At 52.8% G+C, this 16,367-nt stretch overlaps 1 protein-coding gene across 1 annotated transcript in view; it reads right to left on the bottom strand.

Annotated features, from left to right (window-relative positions):
• The window catches only part of ST14 (ST14 transmembrane serine protease matriptase), a 48,704-nt gene extending 32,699 nt beyond the window's left edge, over window positions 1-16,005 (bottom strand). Inside the window, exon 1 of the mRNA XM_058289467.2 lies at window positions 15,732-16,005. Coding sequence (XP_058145450.1) covers window positions 15,732-15,812 — 81 coding nt within the window. The 5' untranslated portion in view covers window positions 15,813-16,005. The remainder of the gene's footprint in view (window positions 1-15,731) is intronic.
• Between the last annotated feature and the right edge of the window lie 362 nt (window positions 16,006-16,367).

The following is a 16,367-nucleotide window of genomic DNA, read 5'->3' as shown; positions in this document are numbered from 1 at the left end:
CTTAGAGTCTGCATTTCAATTTTTTTCATATGTCCCAGTAATGTCCTTTTGAGCTTTTCTCCTCCATGATTAGATCCTGCCCAGGATCATATATTGCATTTAACTGTCATTCTCTTTGGTTGCTCTTTTTTTTTCTCTTTAATTGTGGAAATACATATACAACATAAACTTTCCCATCTCGACCCCTCCTGAGCCTGCAGTGGGATTAATTACAGCATGCTTACTTTTGCCTCTCTCTCTTCTCCTTTTCTTAAAAACAAACATATTTACAGAGGCACATCCAAAACACAGTGCTTGCTCATCCCAAATATAGATGGAGACCCCAAAACTATGACGCCTCTCCCTGCTGGCAGCTCCAGTAAATCCTCCCTGGAGCCCCCAGAAACAGCCTGGCCCGAGGCCACCTAGGAAGAAAGAACGAAGAATGACTGCCAGGTGGATGGACAGACTTGGGGTACATGCAGAGGAAAGACCCTGGACTGAGACGGGGGAAACCCAGTGGGCTGCAGGGGCAAGATCAGGCTATTGTGATTCCTTATCCAGCTTCCTGGGAAGAAAAAGGGTGTAAGGTCCAGAAATCCAGGAGGGGAGGAAGTGCAAGTCCTGGCACATAGCGTATATTCTGCTATTTTAAGCACGCTAGTAATAAGGCAAGTGTGGTAGTTTGGATCTTTTGGGGACCCGAAAATTATGCTGTTAATTGGTCCATAGCAGGTATGAACCTATTGTGAACCTTGCATGAGATTCGATTCTGCTAAGGGCTGGCTGATTGGGTGACTCTAGTGAGGCATAGCCCGGGGTGGGTCTTAATCTTCTTACTGGAATCCTTTATAACCTGGAATTGGCAGACACAGAGAGAAACCTCCAGAAGGTGAAATCAGCAGAACCTGGGAGAGAGAGAGCCACGGAGCAGAGAGGAAGCTGGGGGAAGCCAGAAGCTGAAAGCAATGAGGCCCGGAGCAGAGGGGGGAGACGAGCAGGCCGCAGATGCCCACGGCTGCAGCCCGGGGAGGAGAGCATCGCCTGATGGAGCCTTGACTTGGACACTTTTTACAGCTTCAGAACTGTAAGCTCATAAGTTAATAAATCCCCGTTGTAAAAGCCAGCCCATTTCTGGTATATTGCCTTGGCAGCCTTTAGCAAACTAAACAGCAAGTGATACGTATCCACCCCAAGGCCAGTGGTTGTCCAAAAAACCAGACTTCTAGAAGGTAAGGAAAGGTGTAGTTTATTTGGTGATACATACGAGAAAGACCCTTCTCACCACTCTACTCTCCCACGAAGGAAGAAACTCGCCAGAGCTGGGAGTTAAGTGCTGAATAAACGAAACTGTGTGTCCGGGTCCACCAAAATCTCCTCCCTCTCCATCTGCTGCTGGTTCCCCCAAGCACCTTCTAACAGACCCAAATCCAGGTCCACACCCCGGGCCCACAGCCCTACCGGCTCCGAGGGCTAGAAAATCCAAAGCAGGGACTTTGCACGGTGGCTCCCAATGGGGGCCTCTGAGAGGCAGCTGGCTCTCTAAACGCCTCCACACTCAGAAACAGCAAAAACACTACTGAGCAACGGAACACTACTCAGCCATAAAAAGGAACGAAGTGCTGATGCATGCTACAACACGAATGAACCCTGAAGACATCCTGCTGAATGAAATAAGCCAGACACAACAGGACAAACACTGCATGATTCCATTTATAAGAAATACCTAGAATGTGCAAATTCATAGAGACAGAAGGTAGATTACAGGTTACCAGGGACTGGGGACTTGCTTCATGCAAGTGTCTGTTTGGAGTGATGAAAAAGTTTTGGTAACGTGGTGGTGATGATGGTAACGCAATAATTACAAATGTAATTAATATCACTGAATTCTATGCATGAAAGTGGTTAAAATGGGACATTTTGTGGTGTAGGTATGCTACCACAATAAAACTTTAAAATGAAAGAGAGAACTGAACAACCCTAAGAGTAAACCCTAATGTAAACTATGGACTTTGGTTAATAATATAATTATCTTAGGGCATTGGGATTGTTCTGCATGATACTGCAAAGACAGATACAGGCCACTATACATTTTGTCAAAACTTATAAAACTGTATGGTGCAAGTAATGTAAACTATAGAGCTTGGTTAGTAGCAATGCTTCAATATTAGTTCATCAATTGTAACAAATGTACCACACTTAGGTAAGATGTTATTAATAGGGGAAAATGTGGGAGAGGGAGGGGGTGGGTCACACGGGAATCCCCCTATACTTTCGATGTAACTTTTCTGTAACCTAAAACTCTAATGAAAAAGCTTATTAATATAAAAAATTTAAAAAAATACAGTTTCTAAAACAATATACTACTCTGATGATCCATAAATCCACACAAGATTCCAGGCAAAGCGGATGGGGGGAAAAATAAATCTTTATGCCAAGACTTTTTTTTAAAGATAGATTCTCATTTGGCTAAGACTGGGTGAGAACTGCCGGGAAGGCAGGGGACAGACCTGAGAACCTGAAGAGGTCACCGAGAGTCCTGGGAGGGACCGGGACAGGCCATTTCCTGACAAGCAGTAAGGTGCTTCTGTTGCTGGAAATCAAGGTCAAGGGGCAGAGGTGATGTCACTGGCTAGAGTCACAGGTGTGGCGCTCAGACCTGAGAAGCGGACAAGCGCTCACGGGCCACAGATCGGTGGCACGGTCTCTTCACTTCCTTGTCCAGTGACTCAGTCTACCCACCCATCCATCCGAGCACAAGGGTTCAATCCCATGACATCATCAGCGCGTAGGATCTATTATTAAACCGTGGCACCTGCTGAGACTGTTGGAGCGGGAAAGGAAAGTACAGGCTGAGCATCTGTGCTGGCTTCTCAGCCATCAGAAGGCTGCAAGGCAGGCTGTGGCATTTCGGAGATGCCGTCCTCTTCCAGAGGGAAGACTGAGGCAGGAACAACTCCCGTGGCCCCCCACGCTGCCCGCCAGCTTGAGGCAGGTCCTGGCCAGGGCGTGGGGCCACCGCAGATGGAAGAACCAGACTCCAAAGCGCACGGTGCATTGCTCGTCCTGAGCAAGGCGGAACACACGAGAACACGGGCTACGGGATACCGGAGGCGTAACTGGGGAGAGCCTCTCGCTTTCCTGTTGCTCATCAAAGGAACCTGCCTGCAGCAAAGAGGGGGGTCCTTCTTGGACAGGGTCTCTCCAGTTAAAGGACCCTCCCCAGGTGAACTCGAGCAGCTGCTGAGCAGAGACCAGGAGCTCAAGGGCGGCTCCCGAGGGCAAGGCCTTTGCCCCCTGCCCATGGCCACAGTCCAGAGCCCAGCCCGTGCCTGGCACAGGGAGGGCACTTGACTTGTTCACCCGGGGACAGCCGCAGGGAGCAATGGGGAAGAGAAGCCCACGTGGGGCCCTCCAACGCAGAGGCACTTTACCTTGCAGGAAGATTCTAGAGAACCCCACCAAGAGGCTGAGGTTCCCTATTGACAGTCTCACCACAGCTCTGCTCCCCAAACTTGTCTGATTATGAAAAAAGCACAGGGGAGTGGATGTGGCTCCAGTGGTTGAGCGCCTGCTTCCTACATGGGAGGTCCCGGGTTCGGTTCCCGGTGCCTCCTAAAAACAAAAGAGACAAACAGCAAGCAAACAAATGAAAAACTGACTCGGGGGACCCAATGTGGCTCAGTGGTTGAGTGCTGGTTTCCCACATTCGAGGTCCCTGGCTCAATCCCTGGCCCCAGTACCAGCGGGGGTGGGGGAGAAATAAATAAATCTTTTTTAAAAAAAGGAATAAAATGGGAGCGGATGTAGCTCAGTAGTAAGCACCTGCCTCCCACATACAAGGTCCCAGGTTCAATCCCCTGCACCTCCTAAAAAAACAAGCAACAACAACAAAACCACAGCAGCAAAACCGTGTGTTTGCTAAGCACCCAGGCTCCCAAGCCCCTCTCCCTGGAGAGTCTGAGGTCAGGGGCAGGGCCCAGGAATCTGAAGGTGTAGCAAGTGCCGCCCCCTTCGCGCCCCCCACGCCTAGCTTCTGCTTGCAAACATCAAAGTCTGAGAAACACCGCTGGCCACATCCAAGAGGCCGTGCCTCCCACCCCCAGGGGAACGGAGCCAGCTGCTGTGGTTTGGGTCCCATGGTGTAAGCAGCCCAGGACCCCGGGAGCTGCAGGTTCCCTCCTGGGTCACCCAGGCCCACCCACAGAGGGGACCCCACCCCCACCCCTGCAGCCCACCACAGTGAGCAGGTGGGAAACGACCCGGGGCAGGGCTCAGGTCAAGGGCCTCTTCCTTCCCTTCAGGGGGGCTGGGGGGGGGGCCTGGAGGAGGGGCCTTGAGTCACTGCGACAAATGCTTCTCACTAGGCCTCAATTTTCCCCACTTAAAAGTGATTAATAATCCCCTGTGGCCTTCCGGTGGAGGTGCTGTAAAACATAATTAGCTGGTTCTCTCTCCAGAAAAGCTGCCCATTACTGGGGCAGTCACGAGAGCAGGGCCTCCCTTCCAATTTCATTTCTCCACCCCCCACCCATCCACCTGCCCAAGGAGAGGCAGGTCAAGTGCAAACATTCAAACAAATCACAACAACAACGAACTTGGCAGCGCCTGTCTACCCAGGAGCCCCAAGATCCAGAAAGCTCTGGGGGAGCCAAGCCCCAGCCCTGTCTGCTGTGCCCCCCACTCCACCCTCCTGCAAAAGTTACCAAGGAGGGCGGAAAGAGAGAGAGACCCCCACACACCCAGGAGCCACCCTCCCACCCCCCATCTGGGCATGACTGATACAGCAAAGCCAGGGTGTGTGCCTGATCAGGCCCACCCTCCAGGCCTCGGTGTACCCATATGTAAATTTCCAATCACTTAAAAAAAAACTTTTTAAAACAATGAAAATTTTATTTCCAAAGGAATTTAGGCAGGACATGGAAATAATAAAGCAATAAAAGTGGAGTCAGCTTGGGTGAAGTAGGGTGGAGAGTTCAAAACCATGGCCCTGGACGGTGCCTCCCTGCTGGCAGTTCCCAAGGACTCGGGGGGCAGGAGAGGGTCATCACAAAAAAAAGTCCTATTTTTGTGCCCCTGTGGTTCTTAGAAAAACTAGGTTCCATTTTCCGACGAGAAAATGGGTGAACAGGGTAACTCACCTCAAATTCCAACAGCTGCAAAGTGGCAGAGCTGAATGTCAGATGCAAATCTACCTGCCTGCACTGCCCATGTTCTTTTCGTTACACTGCTGCTTCTCGGGGGGCAGCTGTTACCCCCACGAGGCAGAAGAGGCCACTGAAGCAGAGAGATTTCCCAACTTAAAGAACACTCTGCAAAACTCTACCTACTTCAAAATCTGCTTCTTAAGGACAAGAGATGGACACTCCTGGGCCCTCCGGGGTGGAGGGATTTCTGGTCTTGGGATGCTGACTCCCCTACCTCTGTCCCTGTCCTCAGCCAGGTGCACCCTAAACCTGTAAGAAACCAGGAGGCTGGTCCCCTTCTGCCGACTTGGAATAGCTTAGCCCTTCTCACCTACTGAATCCTACTTGGCCTTGAGGACACAGCCCAAGGAGAGCTCTTCCCCATTCAGCAGCTGAGCAGTTTCTCCCTGGAACCGGTTGACCCACTTACATCCTGACCCACTTGGCATGAGGGCCCCTCCACAGCCACGCTGGTGGACAGGCAGTCCTGGGCGGATGGGCCACGCTAACTTCCTCCTGGTCTCCCTTCTCTGCCTCTCTCTCCATCCTCGACCTCGCCCCACAAGTCACCAGGCTCAGAGGACAGCAGCACCAAAGCCAGGGAGCTGCCCAGAGAAACCACACGAGAGAAATGAGAAGGGGAAGGCAACACCACCCAGCAGCTTGTCATTCATTTTCTTGACTTTCCACTGAACCCAGATTCTGATTTCACCATCTCTGCTTTTTTTTTTAATTGAAATGTTTATGAAGACAACTGGCATTTACATGCAGCTATGAGAAATAGCACGGCTCTCTCGCCAGCTTCCTCCACCATGGCGGTGGGTGCACTGGACTCCCCGTCTCAGCTCGATGGCGTCTCACGAGACTTTTAGAATCAAGCAATTCCTGGCCAAGAAACAAAAACAGCATTGTTCCATTCCCCAACGGATTCTAACGAAACCTGGCAATAAAATCAGGGCGTGACTTCAAGAGGAGACACTGGAGAAGAACCGACAAGGACCACACATGCCAACGCTGGGCCAAGCTCACGAGCCTCTTGCCCCATCAAGCTGGAAAAAAACACCCTTTCTCAACAGCTGGATTTTACTGGGAAAATAACTGGGGTTTTTTTTTCTTACTTTTTATGCCTCTGCATCAATAAGTTGGTTCAGTAATAAAGAGCTGAGCTGTTTTGTTTGAAGAAAATAATAATACAGATGGAGCCCTTATACACTTTGCCCAGTTCCCCCACGGTAACTAACGTTTTGCAAAACTAGAGCACGGTAGTGACATCCACACAGTTCACAGATCTTATTTAGGCCTCCACAATGTTACTTGTATTCGTGTGTGTGTATTAAGTCCTATATAACACAGTATTAAGTTCCGTGTAATATAATGCTATTACTTGAATAGGTTTGTGTACCAAGGTCAAGATGCTGCCACAAGGATCTGTCGTGCTGCCCTTTATAACCACACCCACCTACCCCTTCTCCCTACCACTAAGCTGTCCTCCATTTCTAACGTTATATCATTTCATAACGTTATACCCATGGAATCGCACAGTTTGTAGCCTTTGGGGATGGGGTGGCTTTTTTCTGCTCAACAAAATTCTCTGGAAATTCCTCCAGCTCGTGGCCTGTCCAATAGGTCGTTCCTTTTTGACTGCTGAGCAGGATCCCCTGGTGTGCCTGCAGAAAGTTTGTCTAACCTTTTTTAACAGTTAGTTGCCTTAGTGGATGGAGGGATCTGCAGGAGTGAGTGGAAAAGCCCCACGCCTGGGGCAGGAGCCTCCTGGAAAAGACCTCTTCCCTGGCTCCCAGGCAGGGTGAACTGAGTTACAAATCTAAGAGGCTGTTTGGGGGAAAGGGCTGCATAAGCAAAGAGGAAAGTCCCCCGGGCCAAAAGACGGGGGGAAAGAGCGAGAGGACAGGGACAGGGCTGAAGGCACACGGTCCCCAACTACCCAACAAAATAATCCTGCGCGCCAGGTGGGAGCTGCTGAACTGTATCCTCAGAATCAGGGATTTAGAGCAGGAGGGAACTCATCTCATTCCCCCCCCCCCCACCCACCCAGGGGCCAACCTTTCTGGGTAAAACAGTATTTTTACTGCCAATCAGTAGAGTTCCTCCTTTTCTCAGGAGTGCACAAGACCATAACAGCTTTTACACATTGCCCCTGCGATGAAGCTAGGCAATCCCTGAAACCCCACGGGCAGGCGCCGTCCTCTGTCTTCTCTTTCTCTGCCTAAACGTGCTCAGTTCCTCCAATCATTCATCAAACAGAATGTTTTCTAGACCTCTGGCCACTCGATCTCGCCTCCAGCAATGCTCCCCTTAAACGCAGTCCCCGGAATTCAATAGCGTACTCCACATGAGGCGGGGCCGCCTAGGCTGCTGGTTCATCACCTCCCTCGTCCTCATAGCTACATTTCCAACAATTTGCAATAATACATTCAGTTAGCACGCACAGACAATAAAATAATAGGGGGGGATTGGCTGGATACAGAATGATCTATCCACTTGATGAAAGCTCAGGCAGCAATCGAAAATGATTTTTCACAGGGGCGCAGTCATTGCTGCACAATGTTTACAGCAGTATCATTCACAATAGCCACAAAGAGGAAACAACACCAGAGTCAATTCCCAGATGAATGAATTATTAAAATATCACCTGTCCATATAATGGAATATTCTTCAGCCATAAAAAAGGAATAAAAGGAATAAAAGAAATAAAAGGAAGTTCTTGGACTTCAATAGTACAATTACAAAATATGCTATCATTAGTTGCAGGGTGTTGGTGATTGGAATCCTATATTTTATATATATATTTTTTAAGATTTATTTTTTATTTATTTCTCTCCCCTTTCCTGCCCACCCCCCCCCACAGTTGTCTGCTCTCGGTGTCTATTCGCTGTGTGTTCCTCTGTGTTCACTTGTATTCTTTTCAGCGGCATTGGCAATGTGTCTCTTTTTGTTGCATCACCTTGCTGCATCAGCTCTCCATGGGTGCAGCGCCACCCTGGGCAGGCTGCACTTTTTTCACGCAGTGCATCCTTATGGGGTACACTCCTTTACACGTGGGGCTCCCCGACGCAGGGGACACCCCTGCGTGGCACAGCACTCCTTGCACGCATCAGCACTGAGCATGGGCCAGCTCCACACGGGTCAGGAGGCCCTGGGTTTGAACCGGGGACCTCCCATGTGGTAGGTGGATGCCCTATCTGTTGGGCCAAATCCACTTCCCAGAACCCTATATTTTATGACTGATTGTTTTGTGAATCTTGAAGACATCATGTTGAACGAAATAAGTCAGACACAAAAGGACAAGTATTATATGATCTCGCTGATATGAAATACCTAGACTAAGTAAATTCGTGGAGACAGACAGTAGATTACAGGTTACCAGGAGGGGTAACTGCGTAACAGGGGCAGAGTTCATGTCTGGGATGATGGAAAAGTATGGGCGATGGTAGCACAATATTAGGACTATAATGAATACAATGGAATTGTACACAGGAAGCCATTAAAATGGGAACATTTGGTTTGTGTATGTATATGTTACCACAAGAAAAAGTCAAAAGCTAAATGAATAAAGAACCGTAAGAAAAGAAACTTTGAGACCACTCTCACCCTGTAAACGTAGTTCACATGCCCCCTTCTCTGGGAAACTTTCAAGGACAGAGCCCTCTCCCACCTTTTTCATTAGGTTCCCTCCTCTTGGTTTCTCTAGCACCCCAATCACACCTGTCCCAGTGTCTCGACGCCTCAAGGTCAACTGCCTGCTCCTTCAGGATGAGGGGCAGGGAATGTATCTTCACTCCACAATCCTAAAGGGATTAGATTTTTAATAAACATTCTAAAAAAGCATACTTAGAAAATACCAAAATGTTAAGATGCCCCTGTATGAATCATTTTCCCCATTTTTTCAGTTACAACCAGGACTTTAGCAGCAGAATGGTGCCCAAATGATGACTGCACATGGGGAACAGGTGCACACACAAGACCTGCATAAATATTGGCATATGCATAGACGACTTGTGAGAACACATAGACCAAATCATTTATACCAGTTCGACCTGGGGGAGAATTTCGGAGGAATTTCACGTTCTACTTTGTACTCAGAAAAGGTATATCCAAATAACAATCCTGGGAGAGAGGACTCTTCCTTTCGATGTTGGCCAGCCTGGCCTTCAGTCAATGCAGAATTCCAGACCTCCTGCGGTCCCGGGTTCCTGCCCCCCAACGTGCGGTGTCCTGGTGGACGGCGGTGGTGTCAGCCCAGCACTTAACTGCGAGCGCCTCGACCACTCCGCCAAGTTGTCCAGACTTTTTTGACTCATCATGACCTCACCCAAGGTATCGGCCTTTCCTCCCAGCTGTGTGTCATCTCCAAAGCTGATAAGCATAAGCTCCAAGTTTTCATGGAAACTGTTACTAAAGACGAAATGGTGCACAGCTCAGGGAGGGAGGGACAGAGAGAAGCCACCGCCTCGGATCCATGAGCGGACCCCCTGAGGCCACCAGATACAAACCCAGCACCTTCCCCGCACCAGCACCGAGCAGGCACGAGGCCAACAGCAACGCCAGGGCACAAGCTCACGGCCCCGCAACCACGAACCAGACCAAGCCTCTCACATAGTACAGAGGCATGGAAACACAAACACCTTGATTCATTGGCACGGTCCGATTGTGGGTGATTTTCTTTTCATTTTAAAATTTCCATTATTATTTTTAATCACATATACAATAAACAAAGTCAGGTTTTGCTTAAAGCCTTGTTGCAATCACGTCTCCAGCGGAGCTTCTGGTCTACCAGCTAAGTAACTTCATCAAAAGGGGAAACCAGACGCACTTGCTGTGGGACGTTTGGAGTAAAGATGAGCTGGCACCGACTGATGGCCCCTTCCATCTTCAAACGCTCACAACCCTCTGCCTAACGATGTGTTCTAGGGTTCTGCTGGGCATTTACATCGGCTGCCATCGTCTTGGGGATACAGTTTTATACTGGCCTGGTGGTTACAGCCAAGGGCTTTGAAGCTGGACAGATACAGGTTTGAATTCTTGCTCACCCTCCTACTACCTTCAGGCCATTGCTCAAACCCTTTGGGCATCCGTATTCTCAGCTGTAAAAGAGGACTTTTTCCCCCCAAATTGTTGCTGTGAGGATAAAATGAGATCACAAAGCGAAGCACATATATTTACTGAAGACTAGAGATGACCATCATCATTTATATCCTTGTCCATCTTTATACCATCATCATCAGCATCGCCAGTGTGGGCCAAGAAGAGATAAAGGATCCAAGCTTTGGACCAGCCTTAGCCCACTGTCACGAGGATTCTGGGGGAAACCCCAGAACGTGGCTAAACCCAGCCAGCAGAGGCAAATTCTGAACATGTGAGACATCAAGACCAAATTTTCAGTAAGGGACCTCTTTCTGGAAAAGTTCTGCATCACGAAAAAAATGGCAATTCCTGCCCACGGGCTCCAAGCAAACACCAAAAGGCCTCTCGCGGCTTCCAGCCAGCGTGAGAAGCCTCTGAGCAGCCCAGAAGTTCTCCATTCTAGAGACCACCAAACGGCTTTTAGAGTTTCTAATCTCAGAAACATCCCGAGAAGAAAGATCCAGTTCCTTACCCAAATCAAACCAATCCCTACCTACCCTTTGTTCATCTCTCCTTCCAGAGCTCATTGAGTCAAGTGCCCTGCCTTGCACTGCAACAGTCCAAGAAAAACACAGCAGAGCCAAGCTACCTAGGTTGGACGAGGACCCCAGTGCTGGTGAGCTGTGGCCTTGGGCAAGCTACAAAGCCTTTTTTTTAAAGATTTTTTTAAATTTCTCTCCCCTTTCCTGCCCCCCCCCCCCCCCCCCGCACTGTCTGCTCTCTGTGTCCATTCACTGTGTGTTCTTCTGTGTCCGCTTGCATTCTTGTCAGCGGCACTGGGAATCTGCGTCTCTTTTTGTTGCGTCATCTTGCTGCGTCAGCTCTCCATGTGTGCAGCGCCATTCCTGGGCAGGCTGCGCTTTTTTTGCGTGGGGCGGCTCTCCTTGCAGGGCGCACTCCTTGCGTGTGGGGCTCCCCTATGCGGGGGACACCCCTGCATGGCACAGCCCTCCTTGTTTGAACCCTGGACCTCCTACATGGTAGGCGGATGCTCTGTCAGTTGAGCCAAATCCGCTTCTCAAGCACTAAGCCTTCCCTGCCACCATTTTCCTCCCCAGTAAGAGGAGATCATCACAACACTTGATTCTTAGAGGTGTAACCCACACAACACATTGTAGACCAGAGCCCACCACCTAGAACAGGCTCGATAAATGTGAGGGATGATGATGATGATTCCAGACCCTTCCAATGTCAGAAGCAACAACCTCTGGCCCAAAAGTGGCCTGCGCAGAACCACAAAACAGAGATGGGTCAGACAACACGAGCAGTCCAGGACCTCACCGTTCCGGGGGAAAAGGCCAGTGGCCACGGCGCCCTGTGTGCTCCCCTGGGGCGGGGGGTGCAGAGTGAGAGGCCAGGGTGGGGGGGTGGCGATGGGGGCCATGCCTGCCCCGCGCAGCCTGTGGTGGTGTGGCAGCTCCACCGACAAGCCGAGGCTCTGGGCGGGTCCACCCTCAGAAGGCACCTCTGGCCCAGAGAAGCAGCTGTCAAGCAAGGTCTTCTTTCCTATGCTTCAGTCTCCCCATCTCCCAGCGGAGGCCGTGAACTTGCAGGTGTGCAGATATCTCCAGGACATGGGTGGATGCTGTACAAAGTCCCCCCGGCGAACGTAGGCTGCCAGGCCGCTCGCAGCCCCTGGGAGGCTCCGTCCCCACCTGAGAACTGCTTTGCTAGCCCCCTATTCACTGCCTTCCCTACTCTCCCCTCATCCTCTCTACCAGCTCACGGGCCTTCCAAGGAGCCCCCACTCCCAGGCGCAGGAGAGCAAAGAAAGAAGGAAGCTTTTTAAGGTGTCTGGTTTGGTGGAGGAGGGGGGGGGGTTGGAGAAAAGGGTGGTCCTGGCACACATTTCTTTCTCAGGACGCCTTTCTCATAGAAGCCAGGTAAAGGGAGGTCCAGATGGACGCGAGCTCTGCTGCAGGGACACTGACGTCCAGCTCTCAGCCACGAGCTTCCCCGTGGTCAACCAGGCAGGCCAGGGCCTCTGTGATGCCAGCACCCCTGGGGCGTGTCGGGTCTCAGACTCTTCGCTGACCAATACGACCACTTCCTCTTTGTCTCTGGAGCCTTTTCCAAACCAAAAAGTCAAACCGTCTGATGTGTAGACCACGCAGCAATATGTCCCTTTTAAAATGGTGTTTATGTGTGATGAATCTGGACTCAGATGGGATCTCCCTTCATAAGACTTTCATGCTAATGTGCTGGAGGTGCAGTTCATGTTGGGGTTTAAGATATATTTAGGGGATTTGAATCTCTGGACTGACAATGTGATAGCCAGGTCCTGAGCCTCAACAGACTCCAGCACCTACAATCTGATCTATTGGACTTACCACACTCAGCTAAGATGGAGTTGAAGAAGGACAACCACCACACCATGGAGCCTAGAGTGGTTACAACTGAAAGTGGGAGGATTGCATCCAGCATCCATGTGGAATCTGAGCCTCCTCTTGACATAGAGGTGCAATGGACACAACCAATCCAATGTCCACATAGAAGAGGTGGCATTGGATTGGGAAAAGTGGACATGATGGCTGATGGGTATGGGGAAAGGCAGGAAGAGATGAGAGGTGGAGGCGTCTTTGGGACATGGAGCTGCCCTGGATGGTGCTTCAGAGGTAATCACCGGACATTGTAAATCCTCACAGGGCCCACTGGATGGCATGGAGGAGAGTATGGGCCATGATGTGGACCATTGACTATGAGGTGCAGAGGTACCCAAAGATGTACTTACCAAATCCAGTGGATGTGTCATGATGATGGGAACGAGTGTTGTTGGGGGGGGGGAGGGGGGGGGAGGGGGGGTGGGGGGTGGGGCTGAATGGGACCTCACATATATATTTTTAATCTAATATTATTACAAAGTCAATAAAAAAAATAAAAATAAAAATAAAACAGAGTAAAAAAAAAAAAAAATATGTCCCTTTTAACCCCTTGCCACAAAACTTTAACCTGCACGTCATCCCCTGTGTCACAGGCATCAACACTGAGGCTTCAGAAAGGATCACAGCTCCACCCTGGACCTGCCTGCCACCATCCCACACCAGCCCCAGGCCCAGGGCAACCCCCGCCCTTCCAGCCCGGGATAGATGGCCTCTTAGGGGCGCACGCAGGGTTTCCCCATATCTCAGACTTATGGCACACCCTGATAATTCCGTGTGTCCCGCGGGGCACTGGGTGTTCCCAGAAGCCAGGGCTGTGTCACTGGGGTCATTCTCGGAGCTATTTCCCAGTCTCTATCACATGCTCCATCAGCGGGTCCCTAAGTGCACGAGTGGTTGACAGAACCAAAGACCAACTGACATAAAAGATGGCTCTCAACAGCCAGAGCAGGACAGCCTCCTCCCCAGTGCCGTGCCTTCCTTTTAACCCCACAACAGCTGACTCCCCAGCTCTGGTTTCCAGGTGCCCAGGAGATGCTGGGGCAATCCCAACCTGAGAAGAAACCAACGGATGTCGAAGCAGCTTGAAAGCCGCCATCAAATATTCAGCAGGGACCAAGAGACTGGTCGCGGCAGGCTGCCCATTTCTCACTGATGGACCTAACAACTGACCCCTGTTCATGCAGCCTTCACCCTGCGTGTGCGCCAGGATCCTGGAGCAGTGGAGGACATGCCAGCGGCCACCTCCTTCGGTCTTGGTGGGAAGGGGTGGGGGTGGGGGCTGGACCCAGGAGCCAGCAGAACAGGTAACCCCGGAGAGAACCTCTCTGTACCCAGGCAGAGAGGAGAGCAGCCCCGGGAGCAGCCTGGTAACAAGCAGCCCAAGCCACAGAGGCCCTGCGAGGCTCAGCAGGGCCGGAGGTGACTCCGCCGACACAAACCAAGAGCCAGCGGGCAGTGCCTCACCTCACGGCAGCATTCACACACCCCACCTACAAAGTGGGCCCAGTGGATGAAGTAACGGGGGGAGGGGAGCAGGTAGGGAGGATTTGAAGACTTCCTGGAGAAAGAGAAATGAGCTTCGGGTATAGCAGGCTACTTCCTTCCCAACACACCGCCTCGTGCTTAACTGCTGCAGACGTTTCTTAGCACGGCTCCCAAGATGGCAAGTTCCTGAAACCAACCAGCGTGGGGCCACTTACGACTCCAAGAGGACCCAGCTCTTCCAGCATCAGCAGAAGAAAGTCCCAGAAAAGGAAATCAGGGAGAACAAAGGACTTACGAGGAAGGAAGGAAAAACAGCCCTGAAATGGCAAACAGCAGGCTCTCTGCTGGAGGCAGGGGCTCTAGCCCCCAGGCAGGCCATTATCAAGGAGTCACAAACAAGGCTTGCAATTACAGAAAGGAAAGAGAAGGCTTCAGGAACCTTCCTCCCTGCAGGGCAAGGGCTGGCAGCCGGCTGCTGGGCCGATGCCTTCTTCCTGGCACTGCTGGGCCGAGGCAGAGAAAAGCAGGGCACCCGGATCCGGTGCCCTGTGGTGTGGGTAGCCATGGCAGCCCCAGAATCCGTGCTGCCCAAGCACCCTAAGTCAGGAAAAGGGAATCGACTTGAGATGATCTCCAAAACGTAGCCTGACCCAAAGTGGGGGCTGCAGACAGTGCGGTGGGCACTGGAGCGCCCACCCCATTTGCAGAGCAGCAAGTTGCCCTTACACCCCAGGCAGCTGGCCCTGCTCCAGGCGCACTGGCCTTCCAGGAAGCCCGGGACCCGCTGGATAGAGGGTAGGTGCTGCCTTCTCCTTCCGCCTGGACATTCCACCCAGGAGATCCCTCCACTAAAGGAACAACCCACCCCCAACTTGACGCCAAGATGTCACTTGAGCTCTTCCAAGAAGTCCCTCATTCTTCTCTGCGCCTGCTTCAGTGTCTTCCAAAGGATTCACGACATGCGCCCACGTCCCATCCAGGCACCAACCCAAAGGGCCCGTGCCCTCCTGGAGAAGCCCGAGGAAGGGCAGCCCTGGGGGCCCCAGCGCCGGCCTCTACCGCGGCCAAACACCCGCAAACCCTCGGCAGAAGCCCGCAAGAACCCTGGGCTGGGAAGAGAGAGCAAGTTCCCGCAGAGGCCCAGGAGGGCCAAGAGGCCACACTTCCCCGGCCAAAGCACCCCAGCACACCCTCTGCGCCCCGCGCTCCTCTAGGCGCGACAGAGCGGCCCCGAGCGCACGGCCGGCCGCGACGGAGCCTTTCTCCGGGAGAGCGACGCGGCGGGAAGGCCGGGGACAGGCTCGGCCTCCCGCAGCGCGCCCGGCGCGCCCCGGTCTGGCCCGGAAGGTGCCGCCTCCGCCCCCGCCGCCCGGGACCCGCCGAACAGGAAATTCCACCTGGGGCCAGCGCCCGGCCGCCGCGCGGGGCACCGGGGCACGCGCGGGGCCGAGACAAAGCCGGGGAGCGCGCCAGGGGTCCCCGGTCCCGGCCCCCGCTCGCCCCCAGCCGCCCCCAGTCCCCGGCGTCCAGCCCCCCGGGGGTCTGCCCGCGCACCCACCTGAGGCTGCGAGCTGTACTTGAGCCCCGCGCCCAAGTCCTTGGGGCGCCCACCGCCCTTGCGGACCCGATTGCTCTTCATGGTCCCGCGCGTCCGGGGCTCACAGGCGCCTCCCCGCCGGGCGGCCGGCTCGCATGGCCCGGGGGCGCGGGGCACTCAGGGGCGCGGGGTCCGCTGAGGGGGCACAGGTCCCCGCCGGGCCGCTCCCGCTCGCACTCTCACTCCTCCCGGCCGCAGGTAGTTTCTGGGCGTGGCCTCGCGGCCCGCCCCTGCACGCGGCCCCGCGCACCTTTCCCGGGAGGCGGCCCCGCGCTCCTTTCCCGGGAGGCGGCTCCCGCGCAGGGGGCCTGCCCGCCCGCGCTCCCCCGGCTTCCTGCGCCCGCCTGGACGCTGGGGATGGGGCGGGGGGGCTGCGACTTGGTGCGTGTGGGTTGGTGTCACTGTCGTCACCTGTGCCCAGACAGGGCAGGCTCTCGGGAAGTACCGAACAAAACCAAATAACGAAGCGCCCGTGCAGTCTCCGGAAGTAAGAACGAAGCTGGAGGACTGACACTTCCCGCTTTCAAAACTTGATACAAAGTGCAGGAAGCAAAAAAATGTGGTGGGAAGCGCTTGTGGCTCAGCGCAGGTGGCTCG

This window comes from Dasypus novemcinctus, chromosome 27, assembly GCF_030445035.2.
Source record: "Dasypus novemcinctus isolate mDasNov1 chromosome 27, mDasNov1.1.hap2, whole genome shotgun sequence".
NCBI lineage: Eukaryota > Metazoa > Chordata > Mammalia > Cingulata > Dasypodidae > Dasypus > Dasypus novemcinctus.
Note: the sequence above shows the minus strand (reverse complement) of the source record. Positions and strands in the feature narration are given on the sequence as shown.